This window comes from Charadrius vociferus, unplaced genomic scaffold (genome assembly GCF_000708025.1).
Source record: "Charadrius vociferus isolate BGI_N301 unplaced genomic scaffold, ASM70802v2 scaffold278, whole genome shotgun sequence".
NCBI lineage: Eukaryota > Metazoa > Chordata > Aves > Charadriiformes > Charadriidae > Charadrius > Charadrius vociferus.
In genome coordinates this window covers 579,917-602,807 of record NW_009649705.1, presented here as the reverse complement: position 1 = coordinate 602,807, position 22,891 = coordinate 579,917, and the positions used below count along the sequence as shown (strand labels likewise).

Here is a 22,891-nt window from a genome sequence, read left to right as displayed (position 1 = left end):
GAGCCCTAATAAATCCTGTAAGAGGGCAAGAAATATTCTAGGTAATTCATTGCTATCTTGTGTTATTCTGTCATAAGAAGGCAAATAAGCATTTTTAGCTACAGACTGTGTTGCAATCCAAAGTTTTATGCCAAATGGTCTGTTAAAAATTTCAGCCAAATTAGTAAACAGCACATATTAGAGGGACTAAGGTCTGCATGCAGCCATGTGCACTTGGTCTGTGTGTAACAAAACAGGAAATCTCAGCACCCCGTTCCAATTAAGCAAAGGCTGATTTCTCATGGAACATAAATTTTCTACTTTTCTCCCAGAACAACCTTATGCTGATGTTTTAAATAGTGGTAAAACATTGTTTTTAATTTCACACCTCACATAGCACAGTCAAATGCTTCATAACAACATAAACAAAACTTTAGGCAGAGCTTTGCGACTGAATTCAAACAATGATTTCCCCCCACAAATATGTACTCAAGGTTTGCAGGGAGAATACAGAAACTTGTTGGCTAAGGCCACAGAAATGAGTTCTCTGGTGTTTTGGCTACTGCTGCCAACCCTAGTCAAAAATGTGTTAACAGTGGATGCGTTGATCCAAATCCCATTATTCCCACCACCCATCAAGTAAAGAACCATTTATTCTATTTCTGTTCTCCTCTTGGTTGTATCGTAGGATCGAACAACTTGTGACTGGGAAACAACACCGTGTTCTTCTTGAGAAAACGCATACCCATCTGAAAAAGCAAAGGAAGAAAAAAAATAAATCACTGGAGTTCGGCTCAAGGGCACAGCCCCTTTTCAGGAACAGTTTTAGGCATCACTAAAGTTACACAACTGAGACCGCAACAATGTTCATTTCTATGCCACACTTGTGTCATTTACAGCCGTGCACTACCTCGCGTGCATGGCACAGAAAGGATGTCTGCTGTCAGCTCTGTTGCACTGCTCCCTTCCCCAGGCCAGGTACCGAGCCAACACTGCCCTCTGAGGTAACCTGACTGATAAACCACAGATGGATTTGGATACCATGTTTACTCCCATAGTGGCAGAGCTTCTTTAAAGACTTAACAGACAGGTAGAGATTTGCATTTTGGCTTGACTCCTGCATAGTCTGCTTGATACCAGCAGTTTCCCTGGAGGAACATGGAAATGTCTAAACCCCAACTGGATCTGAGTCACATCTTCCCCTTAACTCTATTCAGAAATTTTTTTTTGTACAAGTTTCCAGGTGGCATCTGATAAATCACACTGAGCAGCTCCTGATTCTCTTGGCCTGTCACCCTTATCTTGAATAGAGCAAACAAACATCTTCTGGAGGTCCCTATATTGCAAAGTTAATCCTGTTAGCTAGCACAATCCTCTGGTCTCCCTAGAAATTACTCAGATGAAAATAACCATGTGTCTCATTTCTTTTAAAGTACTGTGGACAAAGCAAGTGACATTTCTGACATCATCTGCAAAACACCACGTTACGGGTAAAATGGTCACAACAACTACCGGGCCAGTGTGGTGAAATACCAAACAATATTTAAAGGAGACATGACCCTACCGAAAATTTTGAATGGAAAATAATAGCAAAGGACAGCAGACTCCATGACACGAAGGAGCGGTGATTTTCAGGTGAAAATGGGTAACCAGAAAGGAAAAGAAGGGCAGATTAGCACAGATACAAAAATAGAGAAATAGGAAAGTCGCAGGCTACACAGGACCAGATAATGCTCCATAGTAGGAAAGTATGCAAGAGCCAGGAAATGTCAACTTGGCCTGGGAGAACCCAAGAACAGTATCACAGCTAACTCTCCACGGGCAACTCTCTATCTCCCCCAAACAACTCTGGAAGAAGGAGCTTGCGAATTCTAAATCCTGGCCCAGGTCTACCCCGGCTGAAAGACGCAGCATCAGACAAGGACAGATATCCCAAGTACTACCCAGAGACCTAGCAAATGTCTTTCAGGAGTCCTCCCTTACCAGGCTCAAGGTATATTCACAAAATGCAAACTCTCTTTTAGAAAAAGTATGTGTATGCTGGATAACTGCAAAGGAAATATTATTTACAAAATGTGCCTTCATTTAAAAAAAAAAAAAAAAGGGCAAATTCACACTTAAACAAATACCTCCAGTGTGTTTGTTCCATGCTAAGTGCCAGCATACTATTAGCTTTTTTGGCTAAATTCTCAATGGAAAGTCAATTTGGTCAAAACCCACAAGCTAAAGCCCAAAAAGACCAAAGTCCATGCCCCATAACGTAGCCTGCATCAAGATGGCTTTGCTGTATTTACTTATCCAATAAGAACACTCAGTGCAGCAGATTCTTCAACTGCTGTAACTACTGCAAATCCAGCACTGACCCCACAAGTATGTGGAACCCGTCAACTCCAGGTATCTTCCCATGACCTGCTTGTTCCCAGTGCTAGCACAGGCCTGTGAACTGCCCGGCAGCCCAAGCACTCTGCAAAGCCAATGCAAAATGCGATAAAAGAAATATATTCACTACCCTTACACCAGCAGAAAACACCTTAAAGGGACAAAAAAAAATAATTCAGGCTAAGACGATCAATGGTTAATAATAGCAGTGGTATCCTTACATCGTGTTCTTGATCCATTCTGAAATATCAGCAATGAGGGTTTTGTGTGTACATCATGGGAAAGGCTGTGACCCCCGTACATGCACACTGCCCTACTTAATTGAAGCTTAGCATTTGGCAGTTTATTTAAAACTTTTCCTGTTGATCTCTATATAGGAAGATGAGTTCATATTACATTTTTTGTATTCACATTACAGTTAAAATTGAGCTTCAAGCTGTTCAGACAGCTGACAATGCCTTATAGAGTCAGAACACTGTGAAGGCTCGACTCTCATCCGCACTCTCCAAGCAGCTCTACGTTTCCACTATTTTGAGACTTCATCCAAAAACAATGAAAGTTTCCATCTGCCAGTTACCAGGGAACTTTTCGGAAGTTTGACCTTTTCCCCCAACACCGGTTTAAAAACCACACCTATAAGCCTGCCCTGGGAACAAGGCCCTCATTGTTTGGCTGTCCTGCAGCAGCCCAGGGAAGGAGCACATTTCTTCGGAGCTTTCTGGGCACAACTCACTCACGGCTGTTGCAGAAGGAGGGACCTTTGTACTCAGAGACTTTCCATTAATGGAGGAAAGAAGCACTTTTGAATGTCTGTCAGTTGGCTCATTTGTTAAGAGGAGATTCACATTCTCATCAAATCTAGGGTTTCACTCATACCAGATATTATCAGGCAACCTACTGAATTTTAAAAGCATCCTGGTTTGCTTTTTTTTTTTTCCCCTCAAAAAAAGCTTTGATATTCTATTAGCAGATCAGAAACTAGTATCCCATCAGGTTTCTAATTTAACGCACTCTTTCTGTTCACTGCAATGACTATTCTGGTCTGTGCAATGTTGGATTAGAGAAACCATTTCCACGCATGAGTCTTGAACACAGACAGTAATGCTGCGCAAGCTCAACAGCCCACTCACATACAACAGCTTCCAGGACCAGGACGGGTCCAGAATGTTTCTTTTATTCCAGAAAAACTGCTCATGGAAGGACTGCATACAGTTTTAGTCACTTCAGGGATTTATTTTAGAGGCCTCCAATTCTTTGTACTCTCCTCCAGACACACCTGAACTGTCTGTCCCGGGTTTTTTTAGCCCAGAGGGCAGCTCTTCCTGGAAGCCTGAAACCTTGCCTTCTGCAGCATTTCACTATTTCATACACACAGTGGTATTATGGTATAGTATAGTCCAAAGTATAAAATGCATTTTACCATCATGTTGTTTGCCTTTGGAGAAAAATGCCCAGGTTCAAATCCACTAAAATTAAGTTATAACGTTTGGGGGGATGGGAAGGTGGGTTTTTTTGGGGTTTGTTTTTTTTTTTTTTAAATATCTTTTAGGAAATGTTGCTTCTTAAATATAAAAAAATATCTCTGACATAATAAAAATCAACGTTAGGGTAACACTTGGCCAGCCGAATTCTCTCTCAGTCCAAACATCTGGTTCTGCACAGTTTTTAATGAGATTTGCTATGATGATGCAGTTCACATTTACCAATTAAACAGTAAATGCTAACTCAGCTTTGACTTCTCCAGCAACCCTCTTCCACTTATCCTGGGAAAGTGAGAGCTGCTTTAAATCTTGAACGTTTTGACTAATGCTTACAGAGATCATTCATTTCTCTGCTGATAAACTATGCCTATGTTTTCTAAAGGACCCAAGAGGAATTCCTGAAAAATGGTCCCATCTCTTTCGTCCCAAATACTAACCTGCCGGTATTTGCATGTAGACAACAGACCCAGATGCCACAGCATCAGTTTTAAACTAATTATCCTTATTTCTTTTTCTTAAGTTGATCTTAAAAGACTGCAACTCTACTTGACAGTCAACAAATATGCAACTTGGAAAAAATAGAGAATGTGTATCATATTTCACACAGATGCAAGACAAGAAAAAATGGAGTTTAAAAAGCATCTCAAGTAGCTACCCCTCTTGTTTTTCAAATCAAACTGCACCAGCGGAAAAGTGAGAGGAAGAAGGTGTCTGCTAGTGGAGAATAAATGGTGGGATTAGAGCCCTCAGCATGAACACATTATTATTATTTATTATTCGCCGCCCCCATACTGTGAAATGAACCTTGGATGACAGGTGCTTTTTCTTCGTTGATTAATAAGGTGCAAACCATACGCTCTGCATTCAGATTTACTCTGTGCGATCACCATATTCTGTCAAACGAAGAGGGATTTTCTCTGCTAGCATAGGAAATGTGGGCCAAGTGCAGTAATCCTCATTCAGGCATGGCTCTCTGCATTTCAGGGGGAATTCTGCCGGAGTAGGGCTTAACGAGAGTGGGACTCAGCTGTTTTTAAGAACATGCTGTGACAAATGACAACTAAACACTGGTGGGGGTTATTCTGAAGTACAGGAGGGAAACTGCACTAGTGGGATGGTATGGGACCTTCCTTAAAGACAGACAGGTCTGAGGGTACCTGAGCAACTGGGGAGCATCACCTTTCCCATCCTGATAGTGAGGCTCTGGGGGCACAGGTGATACAGGTCAGTAAAAAAAGCAGAGGTCAAGAACCATCTTTTGCATCTACATAGCTTGTCTAAAGGAGATGCTACTTCCACACAGTCACAGCAAAAAAAGGATATGAACTTGGATGGAGACTTGGGGAAAGCTCACCTGGAGAAAATCTCATTGCCAGCAAAATCCTCTGAAAGGGAAAGCTTTTGGGAGTCATTATTGCTCCTTCCCTAGAGCGCGAGCCCCATAGCACACTAAAGAAAAGGGTCCAAAGACGTGTCTGAGGAGCCTGGTGGCATTTCCTGCTCACTTTTAAGAGGCTTTAGAAACTTGATGGCAACAGGCAATCTCTGATTTCACCAGGCACTACACCAAGCCCAGAGACCAGCACCATCATCACTGCCTGCAAGATTCCACTGAGATGGTTTTACGTTAGGATACAGGCTTGCAGCCATATAAAACTCTTTCACTGAAGTCTCATGACAATGCCATCCAACAGGAACTTCACTTTTTTTTTTCTTTTAAAGTTTTCATAAAGCTTCCCAGAAGTTCTACTGGTAGGAAGGAACCACATGATCTCTGACAGTACAGTTAGTACCTAAATTTCTTGTATGCTTCTGACAGCTCTACATGATTCAGCAACACAAAACCAAAACCAGAGCAAGAAAAACAGCCATGAAGGTCTTACATGCTTTAAGGGCATACCCTTCCAGATGGATGGGGGCTACTCTCCAAGGTAGCCACCCCTGAGCCAGTTTCTTTACTGGGAGGAGGCGTTTAAGAGATTAATCCTGGCTGGCACTCCCGCATGGCTCTGACATGGCACTGGCTGTGTGGCTCTGCCACTTACTTCAGGGGCTGGACCTGACAGAGCCTGGTGCTGTATGGGAGCACCCCAGCCGTGCAACCTGCCTGAAGGTCTTGGGTTGTGCTAATGCTTTTGGAGAGGGGCTGGCTCACCAACTAAGGAAACACACCGAGTGAGCTTCTGCCTTTTGATACAGGGCTCTGCAGACTTACCTCCGTCATCTTTTTTCCTCTCACCATGGACCATTACTAGTAGCCCTGAAACTCCCCATGGGATTTTTCTCCTTTCCACATGATTGGAAACAAAGCTATTTACGCATTGTTTCCTCTCCAAAAGTTTGGAAACAGTTGTTGTCAAAAATATAGTGACTCTCAAACCAATATAGTGTCCTCACCTTCTGTGCTAAGGAATTTAATCCCATTTTCCTTCCTTGTTGGGTCCAAGGCAATTGATTTGCTTAAGCCTTTGTCAGCTCTACCTAAACAAAGCATTTTCCTGCTTTATAAGCAAGTGTCAGATTCTGAATTGAAGTCACACAAGCAATTTTTGAAAGAAGTGGCCTTCACAGGCTAGCAACTTGGAGCCTGGTGGAAACATATGAACAGTTCAAGACTTCAAACAGAGCGCTTGTAGTGTGATTTAAGATATTGGCCCAGCATGTCAAGGCTACTGCCCTATTCATCAACTCTTTGCTTTGAAGATTTCTAGTATTTAGTAAACAGTTGTACAATTTAGGGTTGTGAAAACAGCACATATGTTCCCTGGATTTCACATGGCCTTGTACATACAGCAGCTATGCAACATTGGAAAATAATATTTGACAAGAGATGACAGAAGTTTTAAAGAGTCATGGATACGCCATAAAAAGCGTCTTTCAATCCTAACAGCTTCACAATCAAAATTTACGTTCATGTGAAAAACAGATGGCTGATTGTAACATGTCCTGACTTGCCTGACTCATTTAGCAGGTAATCATTTGTATTTATAGGGAAGCTGGTTATCCAAATTGGGGTTTATTTTGATAACTCATTTTTCTTTCCCAATAGCTATTCACCTGCTAACAACCTGATGATGTGTTCTACCAGACTAAAAGCATATATCAAGTCTGACTAGTCACCACTGGTGTATCTCCTTTCTGCACTGTGGTAAGTCTCTACAGCAGACTACTTTGACAGCAGTTTATTTATGCATTTTATGGATTTCTTCTGCCAATCATCACCTCTGGAATATCCTCTAAGAACATGTTTGCATGCCCAAAGCTGTGCTGCCGTCAGCATCCCTGACTCCTTGACACAATGGATTAAATCCTGGCAGACACACATAGTCCACAGGACTGCTCTGTGCACTGGCCTCTTTTCCCAGGAGCAATGGGATTAATTGCTAAAGACCCTACACCCCTTGAGAGTGATGGCCTTGCAACAGCTCTATGAAGGGCAAGGACTAGCAGATTCGCCACTGTCCCACCCCTTCTAGTCAAATTCCCTGTGGAAAATAGGTATACCTCAGGCATTTGGGTTCTCAAATCCCAGCCCTGCCTCCACGGCCCGAACCACAACAGCTCGGCTACAGAAGAAGACGTGGCCAGCAATGAGATTTGACTTCCCTGGGATTCTTAAACAGTCAGGGGTGTCACTTCTCACTGCAATGGCAATACGAAACCCAAATCCTGAGTGCCTGCCCCTTGCCCTGTGCACAGCAGTACTGCACGCTGGGGGGCTATTTTCTTTAGCAAGATGAGTATATTTTGACCATCAGTTTAATCACAAGAGAGGCTGCATTTTACCACTAGAATGGGCTGACTGGACTCCCTGGTCTCTTGAGACAGCATCGTCCGTCACTGTGTATCTGGCCTACAGAGCTGTTAAGATTATTTTTAACACTGGAATCCTTTCTAACACTGACAAAAAAAAAGAGTCAGGTCCAGCAGATCAAGGCCTGTCACATGTTCCTCTAGGATGATGAATAAATGGATGACCTCTACACCAACAAGAAATGCCATTTATTCCAAATTGCAGCAGTAGTGAAGTGTGACATTGCTTCTCTTCTCCCAGCAGAGGACAAAGAGGGAGAGAGAGGAGAGATGCAGCTCTGCATGCAATGGCTTTCCTCATCAGAAACACACAGAACTCCTAAGTGGCATCACTGTATTCTCAGCTAACCACAGCTAATACGGCTTTTCATAAAGAAACCATTTCTATTTAAGCTAGGCTCTATCACAACATTTATTTTATCCTGCAGAGTTTTTGATTTTACAGTATTCTTGAGACTATCAGGATTTTACATTTAGAGAACCTGTGTATTGGGATTTTGTCATTTGGGCCTGTTGATTGGATCCTAGGGAATTATCTATATTTGAGCTCCACTCGCCTAGGGCCAAATACACTAATTCCACTTCCAAGTGTATGTGTCTTGCTCGGCAGCTCAGCCTTTGCGCTAGATTATCTCTACCTACAATTTAATTAAAAAATAATCACCCTTTGCTTCACTCATCTGGGACTGACTGCTGTGAAACACATGCATACATGATCTGCTACTTACGTGATACACTTTGCTGGACAGAATGAGCACGGAAAAGGCTCGGAGGAGTTTTCCTGCCAAGCCTTTTTAACAAATGATCACGTTCGTTCACGCTGAGGGAGAGAAAAAAAAAAATACTAGTGAGTAGCCAGATAATTTCAAGGTAAAAGTCAACTGTATTTAAAAGTACTTGTCAGCCTTGACTTTGTCAGTATTTAAGATGGTTGCAGCATGAAAAAAAAAAGTCTTTCTTTAAACTGCACATCATCAAGAGAACTGTCTAACAATGGAAACTCCTCCTTTCTAAGGCCACTTTGTATAAGTTTACATTTAGTTAATCCATCCATAATACTACCATCATTGTGATTTCTGAATGCCTCATGCCTATAAATTACTACAAACTGTATCAGAAGTCTGACACAAAGTGATATGGAACATTAAAAAGGAAGTTTCTCTTTAGTATTATGTATATGAATCATGGCACCCACAAACTGCCTTAGAGAGAAGGAGCAAAGCATTACGGCTTAGCACATGGTAAAAGGCTTCTATCACACCTGCAAAACAGCCTGAAGCAACCAAAGGTGGGACCCATAGTTAATTCTGTCTTCTGAAGAACACTCATTTCCACCTCCCACACTGGAAAGAAAACTTTCTATCCCGTTTTTGATTAAAAACCCCTTTGGTTTACACAGTCCCTGTCAAAGGCCTGAAAAATTATTACTGAATTTACGGAAAGTGAAAACACAAACTTAAGGTGAAAGATACAGTATGCTTACAATAGGTTTAACAGATGTACACAAATCATTAGAGACACTCTCCACTCTGATTTTATTAAAAACACGACACATTTAATCAAGAAATTTATGCCCAGAATAAACAAATGATGGCTAAGATCCCAACCTTTTAAAGCACTTAATGACATACAAGTTCCACTAAGTTCAATGGGGTTTTAAAATAATGTAGGTGTCCAAATCTCATTGTACTGGAGCCTCAAATAACTGTTATATATTAGATTATTTTGAAAAAGATATTACAGTCTATTTTAGTTCAAAGTTTCTGTGCGATTGGGTTGGTTTTTTCCATTTCACCCTTGTTCCTAACACTGAGATGGAGCCAGTGCATAGAAGGGATGTGCCTGCTAGCGTGCTTCTTGCAGTGTCTTTATCCCATTTGCACCACATTGACACCGTGTTTCCATTTTCACAGTCTGCTTGCTCTTTCACATCTTTATTCACAAACAGTAATTCCACTGGTTGTGCTGCAAACATGGATACACGTCTGAATGCCAACGTTGATATCTTTTTTTTTGGATTAGATTACAAATTCACATACATTTGGTATATGGAATGGAAATCCCAGCAAGCACAGCTGCTGCTGTCAACAAGCTTACAACAGCTTTAAACGAACAACTCCCTTTCATTGAAGCGGTTTTCTAACTTCAAACAAGAAAGTAACCAAAGAATCTCTGAGATGCCTATAATATGTAATCCAGCCATGAAGGCTTATATTCCACTTAATAGTCCATTAGGGTAATATCCACGCTCAGAGTCTTCTGTTCGGTGCATAATGAGATGTCTACGAAAGAAAGGGAGGAATCCTTCTCTTTTTCCTGTGGTCTCTAAGCTCAGACACCTGAACTAGAAAATTGTTTGGTCTATCGACCTCACCTTAAAATCTTTACAAACTGTCAGAGTTTTCAAACACTTGGTCTCTTCCCCTCCTTCCCTTGGCACCACAGAATCACAGCTGCAACAGATACACCAGGTTGCCTTCCCTGCCTGCAGTCAGTAGTATTCCCTCATTATAAAATAAAAGTTTGTAACAGATTTGGAAGCAAAACTGTAGATAACAGAGTGTCAAATAATCTTTAAGGGCTCTCAGGTCATGAGATCTGCATGTGTTCAAAAAAGAAAAGATCACAGGTTTCCACTAAAACCAGAGTTACAGCATGAAAGCTTCTAAAATTCTGGAAGAGCCAACTACTTAAAGAAACGAAGACCATCTGGCTGTAAGAAAATCAAGTACATACACAAAGAAATGCCCAACTGCTCACAGCATGCAGCATAATAGAAAGCGTGTGCTACAAAGGATCACCAAGTAAGGGTATGGCAGGCACAAAGACGTGAAATTTCTCTAACCTCTAACAGGCTTCTGAAATTGGCAGCCTGCAGAATCAACCATTATCAGTGCACGTACAAACTAGCAATGCTGTGTTGTGGGACCTCTGCTGATTGCGGAGGGCTGCTGGGTAACTTATAAGTCCATTGACTGGTAAGTGTAGCAAAACACTGTCCGAATCTACTGCTGTCCTGTGAATGAGAGACGTGGAATACTTGTTCATCTTTTGCAGGTCAAGAACATCATACAGACAAGGGTCTTTCCCATTTCTGTAGGAGAAGTGGAGGGTGGTTTTGGATAGATGGCTTAAAAAAAAAGAATCTTAAGCCTACCAAAAATATTTCTTCTAAGGGACAAAAAAGCAATGTCTGCCACAAGATTCTGACACTGAGAATGGAATTAACCACAGCAGCAAACAGCATGAGAAAAAAATTCTTCATCTGCCTGTCTACCACACAGCAGCAGCAGTAGTGCAGGGTGGTATCTGCTACAGGCCAATAATGGTTAGCTCCTCAGGCTTCTACATGCAATGTGTGGAGGAAAGTGTGCTGTCAAGGGACTTCTGAACATGAGTGACGCATTGTAGCTCTAAGGAAGCCAAAGCTAGACTATCTTTGATATTGCTAATTATAATCAACAATTTCAAAATCTGAAGTCACATCCGATTTTCCCATTTGGAAAATGATATTGGATCGTATCTATGCAGAGAAAGAAAACGTCGTGGCAGAATTAGAGCATTTGTGGTTTAAGTACAAGGGATGATGAAACAGACTGCAAGTCAAGACCAGTCAAGTACTATAAGTGAGCTCTTCATACATAGAGGTAAATGCAACACAGCTCTTCTGAAATGGATGAGTATTTGATTTATTAACAGATACTAGATCTTCCACAACACAAGCCCTGAAAGGAAAGAAACACAAAGTTAAGTGGGTTTCTTAACTAAAGTGTTTGCACTGATACCGAGTCCCTGCTTTCAGAAAAGGTTTTTGTCTGCTACAAACAGATAAAGTGAAGACTTTTCAGTCTCCCTCGCACTTTGAAGCAAAATTAATAATGATGACAGGCACCAGGTTAGGCCTTGCTCACAGAAACATTGCTTGTAAATCAATCCCGAGTATAGCCGTGATTTTAAGTGTTAATTCAGCTTTCCAGTGACTCAGAGTCAGTGCCTAAGCCCTCCCATGGGGTCTGGGGATAGCATCTTAAGGTGCATAAGATGCATCGAGGCAAAAGGATAAGAGATCATAAGATTGTATCTGAATATTGGATATATCTATGTTCATACTCAGGACCTCAAAAATGGTGTCAGAATGGAAGAAATCACAAACCCAGACATTCTTATGGGAGTCAGTGACCTGGAAACTGACAGTGAATTATGCTTAAGTTGGTTAGTTAGTGACCTCAGAAAGGGTAAGAGAGAGAAACCATCTATCTGTGATTACATAAAGGACAAAGGACACAGACAAAATGCTTTGAACTAAACAAAACAAATAGCAGCTTAGAAAAAAACTATAAAGAGCGTCCCTCAATTTGGAGGGTTACTATGAAAAAAAACAGATTAAAAGAAATCACTACTCAAGTCATCTGAACCCAGATTCAATTACTACCAACAATGAATACCTTGTGCCAGGAAAACCTTTGCAATGGCTTCCTAAGAGGGTCAAGATGATTTCTGTCTCCCTGGAAGTCTGTGCTAACAACTTTACACGAATTCATTAAGTGAATGACAAATCAAAAGGTAAACTAAAGGCAACATGTTATTTCATAACAGCGTTTCACATTCTACGAATAAAATGACTCTTCCATTTTCGTATCTGAATTGCTCTAAGGTGTCAAGAGACCTTAATTTTATTTCTCTCTGTTCCCTTCTCATCCCTCACAAAAGCAAAGAGCCCTTAAATCTAGGCAACAAACATCTGGCTTTACACATTCAAATGAGATGCATCAAAACAAACAGAATAATTCAAAGCTGACCACAAGGTCCCACTGGCTCATTTGCTCAAGTAATTAAAAAAAGATGAGCTTCACCACCAATTAACCTACTGAGCACTAATTAGCGTTAATGAGGATTTGCGGTACTTGGTATAGCTTGACCCAGAATGTCCTCCCAAGCCCACTAATTGGCTGGTGGCAAAAGCAGGGCTCACAAAGAAGGGAAGGTTAAAGTGGATGCAGGTGTCTCAAAATTGGATCTTCCCTGAGAAAACACACGTAGCACAGCTAAAAAAAAAATAAAAATTCAGAACACCCTTTCTCTTACAAGAACTTAAGAAATGAGTTTGTGTTTTGTTATTATTTACTAGAGGAGATAGAGAGCAGAGGCACACCAAATGGGCAAAGACACTTAGTTGCTGTTGGTTTTAACTTGCTGCTCTTCTAGATTATTCAGAATTCAGTCAGATGCACACATATCAAATGATTTGGGTTTGTTTCTGCTTTTCCACTTTCTAGAAGGAATAAGGCTTCACTAGTAGCTCAGTTACCACGGCTGCTAAAGATGGCACAAATAAAACAAAGAAAGACATATCCCAGCTGCTATCCCTCTGCCTTAAAAACACACAAAGAACCTGTGGCAGAGGCACAGCTCTTTAGTGCAAGATACCCAGCACCCATGGGTAAGCCCAGAAGACAAGATATGTATGTCTGTGGGTAAGCCCAGAGGCCAAGGAAGCATGCAGCTGTTTTTCCTGTCATCTGAATAGCTGTGAACCCCCCCGCGCTACTGCCTGCAGACGCAGTGTCACTGCTTCTTCTACCCCTCAGCAGCATTTAGCAACAGGTAAATTGCTGTACAGCTTGGTTTAAAACAGAAAACCCTCCAAAGCTTAGGCTGAAGTTCTGTCTGAAACTCCACAGCCTCCCTCCTACCCATATGCATTTTCAAACGGAGCAGCAGACAAACCCTCGTTCAGCCTCTTTCCTTCTGCTGTCACATACTCTGTTAAACACGTTGCTGGAGAAGGCCTGGCTGGCCTGCATTCCTCTCCTGTTGGACAAAACATCTTGCAACGCGTTGTCCTTGCACCGCAACAGCGGGGAGGGAGGGAGGGGAGGAGAGGAAAAGAAGTTCTTGCAAAACATCCAACGTGGCTAAACGCAAAGTAAAAGATCAGGAAGTTTCTGTCCTTGTCATCTTTAGCTGTGGATTAGATTTTGAGGGGAGAAGAAGATACTCTTCTCTCCCTTTTTAAAATTTAGAATTAAAACATAATAATTGATTTCTTCCATACCTTCCAAACTAACTTACATGAAAGTTTGCTGTTTCTTTGTTGATGTGTTTCTGTTACCAAAAGTTACATCAACATAAAATATGAAGAAAAGAAAAAAGGTCTAAAACAGACTTCTCAGCTTTCATCAATCCTAATCACCAAACTGTTTACAAGCAGATCGTTGATTTTCATTTCAGTCTCTTGGTTCTCAAACTTCATTAAGTTTCTTCTAAAGAAGAACCAGAGGTTCAAGCACTATGACTCCTCCCCAAGTATGACCTGGCAGAGGGGACTCACAGATCCCCCTCTGGCTGCTAGGAGACATCCAGTATTCCTGAGGATTTATTCACAGGTTCTATCTCCCACCTTTCATGCAGCGTAACACTCCTAAAGGCTTACAGTGTCAGTCATGGTCCTGGTGGACAAAGAGCAAATACTGTAATCCAGGCAGAGTCTGTGGCCACACCTCTGTAACTGGCCAGAGGCGACCTCTTTGTCTTCCTCAGATACTCCCCGCTGGCTGACTGCACTCCCCCAGCACAGCTGCAGGCCTCAGTTTTAATATTTCTTTTAGTTTAGACTCAAGTGCATTACTTAAATTCACATAAGGGAGTTGTTAGACTTAGGCAGCGGGCAGAGAGATGACAACTAAGAGAGACTTGGCACAAGGAGAACGTAAAAACAACATTCTTACAGACCAGGAATGTGAAATTAAAGCATGCAAATCATATCAAATGCAAGTCACACTAACGTTGAGGGTTCAGTAGAACTCTGTATGCTCAAATACCCAGAACAACTCAAGGCTGTGGAATAAAGGCCTGACTGGTGAGCAAATATACCTCCATCCTCTGGGCTTCGGAGACACCACAGGGAGGAATCGCCCTCCTACAGAACAGCAGAAGTAGCAACTGTAGGCTTCTGCTGGTTTGCCTTCTTTTGGTCCACAAAGAGGAGATGTTATTTTTGGTTATCTAGCACTGGATTGCAGGAATGTTCTACTATGAGGTCAATCAGGGTAGGAGGTCTTCTTAATTTAAAAGGCAAACAGGCATTACTGATAATGAAGCTGCAGTGTAATCAAAGGAAATCTCCAGAGCATTTCACAAGGAAGCGTCTGAGGCATATAAACAGTAAAATAAAAATCAGCATTTTCTTTGCAGAGTCAGCGTCTACACACACTGCTCCTTAATCACTCACGATCCAGCTGAAATAAAGAGACATCCAAATCCACGCTTCTTTTTCATTTTGCTGCAAATACTCAGCAAGCCATCAACAAAACACCAGACCATGGCTAGAACACCAAAGGGTCACCAGGCACAAACCACAAGGAAATGAAGACAGAAGCGTGGCCAGTGCCACTTGCAGACTGAGAGGTTCAAGAAGTTACTTATCAGAGGTGACTCCTGCATCGAGACAACCAGGCTTTAGGGAGTACGAAGTTCTTGCTGAGGTTTCAGCAACAGCCAACTCTCCAGAGAAGCTGGAGACCTTATGGCCTGCCATGGTATAACATCTCCAGGCCTTGTTAATGCAGCAGCTCCCCTCCAGCTGCTTCCCAAATAAATGTCACAGCCACAGAAGAGAAACTCCTTTTCCCTAGATAGGAGGCAACTATTTAAGGAACCTTCCCTCTTTATGAGTAGTATTTGACATTATCCAGCCAAACATTTGTCTATTGCGCATCAAATATATCTGGATGTGTGGCCCTGCAAGACAAACTTGGAGCACCCTTAAAGCAGCTGTGTAGTGGCAAGCTCTCCAGGCCCACAACACGTGGTACTGAGCTCAGCTCACAGATGGCTGCAAGTTGTTTATCCCGCCTGGATGTGAAGAGGTTAACAGTGTCACACAACTTCAGGCGCAGCTCCACGGATGTCAGTTGCGGTGACTAATGGCTGAAGTGGTTCCTGCCCTTACCAGTCAGTTGGAGAACCTGACAGTGCTCCCTACACCATCCCACTCACTTCAGCTCATTTATGACATGGACCCACAAACAGTTGAGCCGATCCAACTGAGGAGACAGAGCAAAGATGGGCCCATATGAGCATGGCTGGTAAGGAATGGTCTGGGAAACTCTTAAGCCAGCCCTGCAGCCACATCAACAAAACCCCATGGTCCTCACCAATGCCCTGGAGAAACACTGTTATTAATGCTTGTGATCTGGCCTGGTAGTGTGCTACTTCACCAAAACAGCAGCTTTCCTTTCCCATTGCATCTTAGAGGTTTGAATGCAGGACTCCAGCACGAAGGAGAGCCTGCAGCCAGCATGCCACAGCAGGCCCCATGTCAGGTGCACGCAAGTCTACCTGTGTTGCCACATCACCTTGTGCCAGTAGCGGAACCACCCTGCAACAGCAGAGGCCAAGGCACATCACGAGCTTCAGCCAGCCCCTGTGTGCAGCACCCAGACTGTATGTAGCGTTCTGGGACCAAATTCACCACTCTAAGTCCACAAAATCCACTTCAAGTTGGTCCTTAAAGTTGTATGGCTAAAAGCAGGACAAAGCTCTTTCCTCTGGTGACAAGTAAGGCTGATTTACATTTTCTTTTGTCATTTGATGATCCGAGGGCTGGAGCACCTCTCCTGTGAGGAGAGGCTGAGAGAGTTGGGGCTGTTCAGCCTGGAGAAGAGAAGGCTCCGGGGAGATCTTATTGCGGCCTTCCAGTACCTAAAGGGGGCCTACAGGAGAGCTGGGGAAGGACTTTTTACTAGGGCATGTAGCGATAGGATGAGGGGGAATGGATATAAACTGGAAGAGGGCAGGTTTAGATTAAACATCAGGAAGAAATTTTTCACTATGAGGGGGGTGAGGCACTGGAACAGGTTGCCCAGAGAGGTTGTTGAGGCCCCATCCCTGGAGGTGTTCAAGGCCAGGCTGGACGTGGCCTTGGGCAACCTGGTCTAGTGGGAGGTGTCCTTGTCTGGCAGGGGGGTTGGAACTCTATGATCTTCAAGGTCCTTTCCAACCAAAACCATTCTATGATTCTATGACTAATGATGTCTTAAAGCAGAAAAGCCAAATGGATCCCTCCCTTGACTCCTAAAATCACTTGGACAATCCATTCTAGCCTTCATTTTTGAGACTGTTATTCCTAGACTTCTTTCTAAGGCTACTTCTTTGAACAGAAGACAGTATTATCGAGCACCTTTTAAAAGTACCATCTAAAAAGAGCAGACACTAAACATCACACGCCTCTCTGAAAAGCAACAATCCCAAGAAAATAATAAGCGAGATATCTCTCTCAGAGTGCCTTCCATTTCTACGCACTGCAACATTAAGCATGTGTTTATGCATTTCATTACAGGGGGGGAGCATCACTGTCAGCTGGCCCAAGGCCAACTAACTTAGCACAAAGCTGAAGCTGCCCAGTTTTGCCCTCGGCCTTTCCAAAATGTGGGAATTGACTCAATTTAAAGGTCTGACAAGCAGAAAAGGGTAAGTGTGGCTTGCTGCTTTTCAGCTATCCTCCTTTTGGTATCAGCGCTGTTTACTTTTTGTCTGCAAGTGCCTCACTTTGCACTTACTCGAGTGGGTGCTTGGTCACATCCTCTACAGATAAGGTGGCAATACAGTTGCAATTATAACATTCTTTTCCTAATCACTCTTTTTTTCAGAAGTAGTCACCTCAGAGGCTGAAGCTTTCTATGCTTGGTCTCTATGTAAAGGTGGGGTTTTTTGGGTATGTTTATTTTTTTTAAATCCAAACTTTCTGGTTTTAAAAAAGTTCACTTACATCCTTAAACTAAAGTTAGAATAACTTCCATGTTCAATAACTCTGAAGTCCTCCTATCAGTTTTTCTTCCCCTTTTTTTTTTTTTTAAAGAACAGCTCAGAGCAACAAGAAAAACTGATTATCTTTCAAAGTGTTTGGATACAATTTAGAGCAAAGTCCAGGACATTTGGTTGACCTGCAAAAAACCAAAAGCTTAAAGAAAAGCAATTTAAGTATTTTGTCATTGTCCACTAAAAATTTAGTATCTGGTACAACTTCAGTTTTCTTGCCCTTGCTACACGCAACTCAGTACTTTGCCATGAATTGGATGCATGGATGTGGGCTGTCCTGCCTCTCTTCTGAGACGGGGTTAGCCAGCCGAGAAGCGAAGGCAGACTGTTGAAGCCATTAGGCTGGAATAGTTGTTATGGAGCAGTTCTCCTGCTGTGCAGCCTGGAGGGAAGATTTCTTCTCTCCCCTGTGGAGATCCGCGGTACCCAACCCAGTAACTCGGGATTAGGCATCAGAGAGATTGGCCCCTTAATCAGTTTTAACTCTCATCTTGTTATGTTCTCTTTTTTCTAATCTTTCCTTTCAATTTACAACTTCATTTTGGCCTTTGTGCTGATACTGTACCTCCGTCAACTTTGACTTTGCTCCCAGATTTGATCACAGCTCTAAATCCTTCTCCAGGTCACCAGGTTTTAACCCTATTTGTGCACTGGATCTCCCTCAAGATTGCATGATAGGCATAATCAAGATGTGAAATAATTAATTGCACCGGAGAAGAAGCATGCCAGCTCCAACTGGTTTGCGCTAGCAGCTGGGCACTTGGGTCTCCAGTGCCAGTGGGAGCATGATAACTCCCCCTTCATCCCTCTGGCCAGCTTCTGAAACCCTCTCTGCCCTTTGCTCCTTCCCACTTCTGCCCCACGGACTCCCCGCTGCTCAACTCAGAGCAGAGCCAAACCTAGTAATTTCAAGTGCCTCACACATAGGGGTTAGAAATGCCGGAAATTAACAGTACATATTAAAATGAGGAAATAATGTGATGATTCCCTATTGATATGGGACAGGAGGGAGAGAGAAAAGGACCAGTGTAAAATAAAACAAAATTATGCATTTTCCACCTACCATACATGAATGTTTACCATATGGAATCAAAGATTTTTTTTAAAAAAAACACTGATATCATTTTATGTGCTTTCTGCTAGTAAAAGGAGTCTAATATCTTTTTACTAGAAAAGTTGCAAGGAAAAAATCGTAAATATGCCAGTCACTTTGTTATGTATGCTGGTGGAGAAATCTCGCCTTTCCTTCCCAGAAATGGTGTGAAGAACATCTGGAAAAATTGATAAAAAGACTCAAACCTCAAAACCAAAATACACCTCTCCCCTCTTCAACTTCATTTTACACTCAGCTGCGCTGGATGGGTCGGATTCAGATCACAGTCATGCATATCCTGAGTAAATACGCTGAAGTCAACACATTCATGAAACAAGAATTTGGCTCCAGACATCCAATGCTGTTTAACCAGTTGAACATACAAGACAGTTTGTTTCAGATAAGATTCACTGTACCTGCTGATGTGAAGGGGCCTTACTGGCATGGTCTCCTTATTCAAGTGGATGTAATTTGAAATGCATCAATAAATAGACAAAGTGCTTTGAAATATAATGAGCCGAAGCCTTGTTTCTCTTGATCTCAATGAAAAAGCTTGCCTCTTCCTTGGGAACCATGAGATCGGGTCCTCGGCTCATTCTGGGGTTTGTTAAGAGAAAAGTTAAATCTGTTTTACCATTTCTGTTTCTGCCAGCGTGAGGCTGAGGGCTCCGCTGCTCTCAGCTCTGTGCACAACCACAAGCCTGAATCAGGTTTCCCACATTCTCCTTCTGCTCCTCCCCAGGGACCTGTGGAATGGGTAAGTCTCCACACATACCTGTGTCAGCTCACCGATTACCCACTGGCTCACACAGCTATTGAAATGAGATAGACATCTGCCCTCACTGACCAAATAAAATCGAGGCTAAGATAAATAAGATGGCTCACTCTCAGGGTAAGAGCTGGTCATGCGTGTTTCACTAAAGCAACAGAGTTAGATTGGTGAAAAGTACTGAAATGAAAGAGAATCTCCACCAGCGGCTCTCCTTGTTGAAGACTGCAGTTCCCCTCAGTCTCTACATTCTGTTTTAGGTACACTGAAAAACAGTATTTGCTGTATGAAATGGAGATGAAAGAAAGAGGTGGAAGTGGGCATCTGAAAGCAGCAAGAGTAAAAAGGCAAACTGTAAAATGCTGCACAAAAGCACACCTCAGTGCTTCCTTGTTGCTTGCAGCTATACCTCGCTAGTTCTGTAGTAACTTCCCTTCTTTGTTAAAGAAAAGACACTGCCTTCCAGATTTCTGAATAATTTGAAGAAATTATTCCCAATACTTCAGTGATGCAGGCACTTTTCTGCAGCACCCCAGACAGAACCTTCACCTCCTTGTAAAGTATGTAAATTGTGAAAGCTACATTGTTCTTCAGTATCAAATAATCTTCTAATCCCAGCCAACTGATTAAAAACAGAACAGAAAAACAACTAAAAAGCTACTTTCAAAGGGAGTGCTCGGGCAATTCCAAGACAGAGAAACTCTCTGAAACAGGAAATCTACTGTCACAAAGAAGGTGCTGCACAGCTTTGCTTGCTCTCCATTAGTTGGCCAGTGGAGCAATAAAGTGACATGGGTTTCCAAAGTAAAGTTTGCTTTGGTCCCTAATCAGGCTTTACTCCACCTGAACTCCTGCTGACTTCAATGAGAGGTTAGATGGAGTGAAAAGTGAATGAGGACTTGAAGATTTGGCCCTTTATGAGCCAAGATTTAGTTGTAAACTTATTTAAAGACACAAAAAAATCTCTGCAGCTGAACTCAATGCCACTTTTGAACACAAACCTGTAGAAAAACTGTTTGTTTTCTTTGTGTAAATCCTGCATGTTAACATGATTAGGTCTGCTGGGCAGGTGTCTCCACATGTCCATGTTTGGTTTGGCATAAGAGCTGCTCCTCTCACCTCTCCAAATTCATGTAAATTTAGTGTTAAATCCTGCCCTTTGTTACATGAGAGTGCCAGGGAGCCCCTCTCCCTTCCCGCACCAAGGCTTGCTCACAGCGCAGCTGGGCTGGAGTCCAGCCCAGCACCGCCGGGTGCCAGCCTGGGGAGGGCAAGCACAGGTACTCATCTTCCACGAGCAGGCAGGCGAGCATGGCACAGGATCCATCACCAGCCCCTTACTGCACACTCCCTCCCTCTGCTTCTCAACCGATTTCTGGAGTCGCCAGTTCTCCAGGTACTTGTTTCCCCTGATGAAATCCCCTGCTCCTGGAATCATCTGATTTTGCGATCATCCCAGCTTCCACAAAAAGTTTTTAGCTGTCCAGATGAGATATACAGAGAAATGAGAACATGACCCTTTACAGCTTAAAACAATACACTTGATACAGTCTCCAAGCACCACTCTAGTGTTATTTGCAAGGTTTTGGGGACCCAGCTGTAGTACTCAAGGTGCCGATGCTCTCCCCTGCACAGACCAGACACTCCCTGATCTACCACTTGCCTTGCTGTTTGCTCCCTGCCAAGGGAAAGGCAAAAATTAGCTTTTTTAGATCAATACAAGCAAATTCAATTTTAGAAGATGCTCAAAGGGGCTAAGATCCAGAGGATGTAACTAACACTATTGAACATATTTTTTATTAACCCGGAAAAATGTGTCTGGCAAGAACAACTGGCAGGGCGTACACCCTCTTAAGATAGAATATGCACATTTAGGTATGAAGTGGCAGACACCAATCTCCCAGCACTCCTTCCTCAAGTGCAGCGAGGACCCAGGTGCTATCCTGCTCACGTTTTACAGAAATTCAGCTGAGCCACAGCGAACTGTAGGCACCCTGTTGCGCAAGCCTAGATGCGCTCACTGCTTTCATGGCTTTGTGAATCGCTTTTTGTTTAGCAGATTAATCCTAAACATCCAGATCTTGCACCTCATTTTTTGACTAAGGTCTAGGCAATGATAAAAGCAATTAGCTCCCTAAATCCTTCCCTTATCTGTAATTGGGTGTGATTTTTTGTTGTTTGTTTGTAAAAAACACAGAACAAAAATAGTGTCCACTCTGTGGGCCAGGAAAATAGACCCCGATGACAGCCAGCTTATCTTCCCCAGCTGCCTGAACAAACCAACACCTAATGGGTATGCTTTCAGGAACACTTCCTACCAAGGACTAACACTGTTACTTGGAGGTAACAGACGGGCCCATACAGTTTTAATGCAGCTCTCCACTTCCCATTAGGAAGAGGAGACTCCAGTTACTCCCCCTTCCTGCACAGTGTCACATTGCCAGCAATGGGGCAATGAGCAGGAGAGGAGAGCAGAGCCTGTGCCTCAGCACTTGTTTCCACCAGCTTCAAGGAAACTTTTAAAAAATAGAGAACGTGAACCAGAGAGGCTGTAACCACAGAAAGTTCCCACTCTGCCTCTTTCCCACCCTCACTTTTCCCTTTGGACAAGCACACGATTTCTAGCAGGTGTGAAAGAGCCAGGAGACAAACAAAAGAGATAAAAGACAGAACAACTCTGAAGAGCACTCAGGAGGCCACATCACAAGCACAGCACACCAGCTCCTAGCAGGCAGAGGCACTCTACCATTATCTAGTTCACAGATGGACCACCCAGAAAATCTGGGAGCAATTAGGAAGGAGAACAAACAAATGCATGGAAAGAAGGGGGGAGGGAAAATGGGAAGGAGGGCCAGAAGGGATTCCTTACATCATCTCCATGCAAGCGTTTCGAGAATGAAGTGAAGCTATACGGAGGAGGAATGCAGATGAAAGAGTTTGCAGTGAGAATGCAATAAATTAAAAGGCTATGAAAACATGTAGCGTATGAATGAATTACAACATGGCCATTAAATTTACAGAAAGTCAGGACACTGTAAACAGAGAAGAAACCCATCAAGTTCTTGGAGACACATACACACATATATAAACAGATCAAATGCTAACTGTTTCTCTCACTATTGTGTGTGTCAACCCGCCTTGCAACTCAGGGATTCATCAGGCAAAAAGCTGACTCGCTGTCCTTTACAGCTGTCCATAACTGGCACTAAACACTGGCAGGAAAACACAAATGCGACAAACCAACAGCAATGCAACTTCACACCCTGTGCATGGATAAGAACCACAGCAACAGCCAAGGGGCTCACACAACCAGAGCTGCGGGCCTGGGAACAGCCAGTTATCTGCTGGCCTGGATTCCACTTGCCTGGCATCTCATCAGTACACCAGTCAGCACCTCACAACACCAAGTTACACCTTTCTTGCCTGGAAGGTCAGCCTGATTTTGGTACCAAGTGCTTTGGCTCCAACTGACTGCAAGGTGACTGCTCAGCCCTCTAAGAGCAAGACCCATTTTTAATCAAATGTCCGATTTCAGGCACCTTTGCTGGTTTTAATTAC

At 42.9% G+C, this 22,891-nt stretch overlaps 1 protein-coding gene across 1 annotated transcript in view; it reads right to left on the bottom strand.

Annotated features, from left to right (window-relative positions):
- Nucleotides 1-630: 630 nt before the first annotated feature.
- Nucleotides 631-22,891, bottom strand: part of ATP8A2 (ATPase, aminophospholipid transporter, class I, type 8A, member 2) — a 279,869-nt gene continuing 257,608 nt past the window's right edge. The window contains exons 30-31 of the mRNA XM_009890610.1: nt 8,381-8,472; nt 631-728 (exon numbers count right to left, since the gene is read on the bottom strand). Of these exons, the coding sequence (XP_009888912.1) occupies nt 631-728; nt 8,381-8,472 (190 nt within the window). The remainder of the gene's footprint in view (nt 729-8,380; nt 8,473-22,891) is intronic.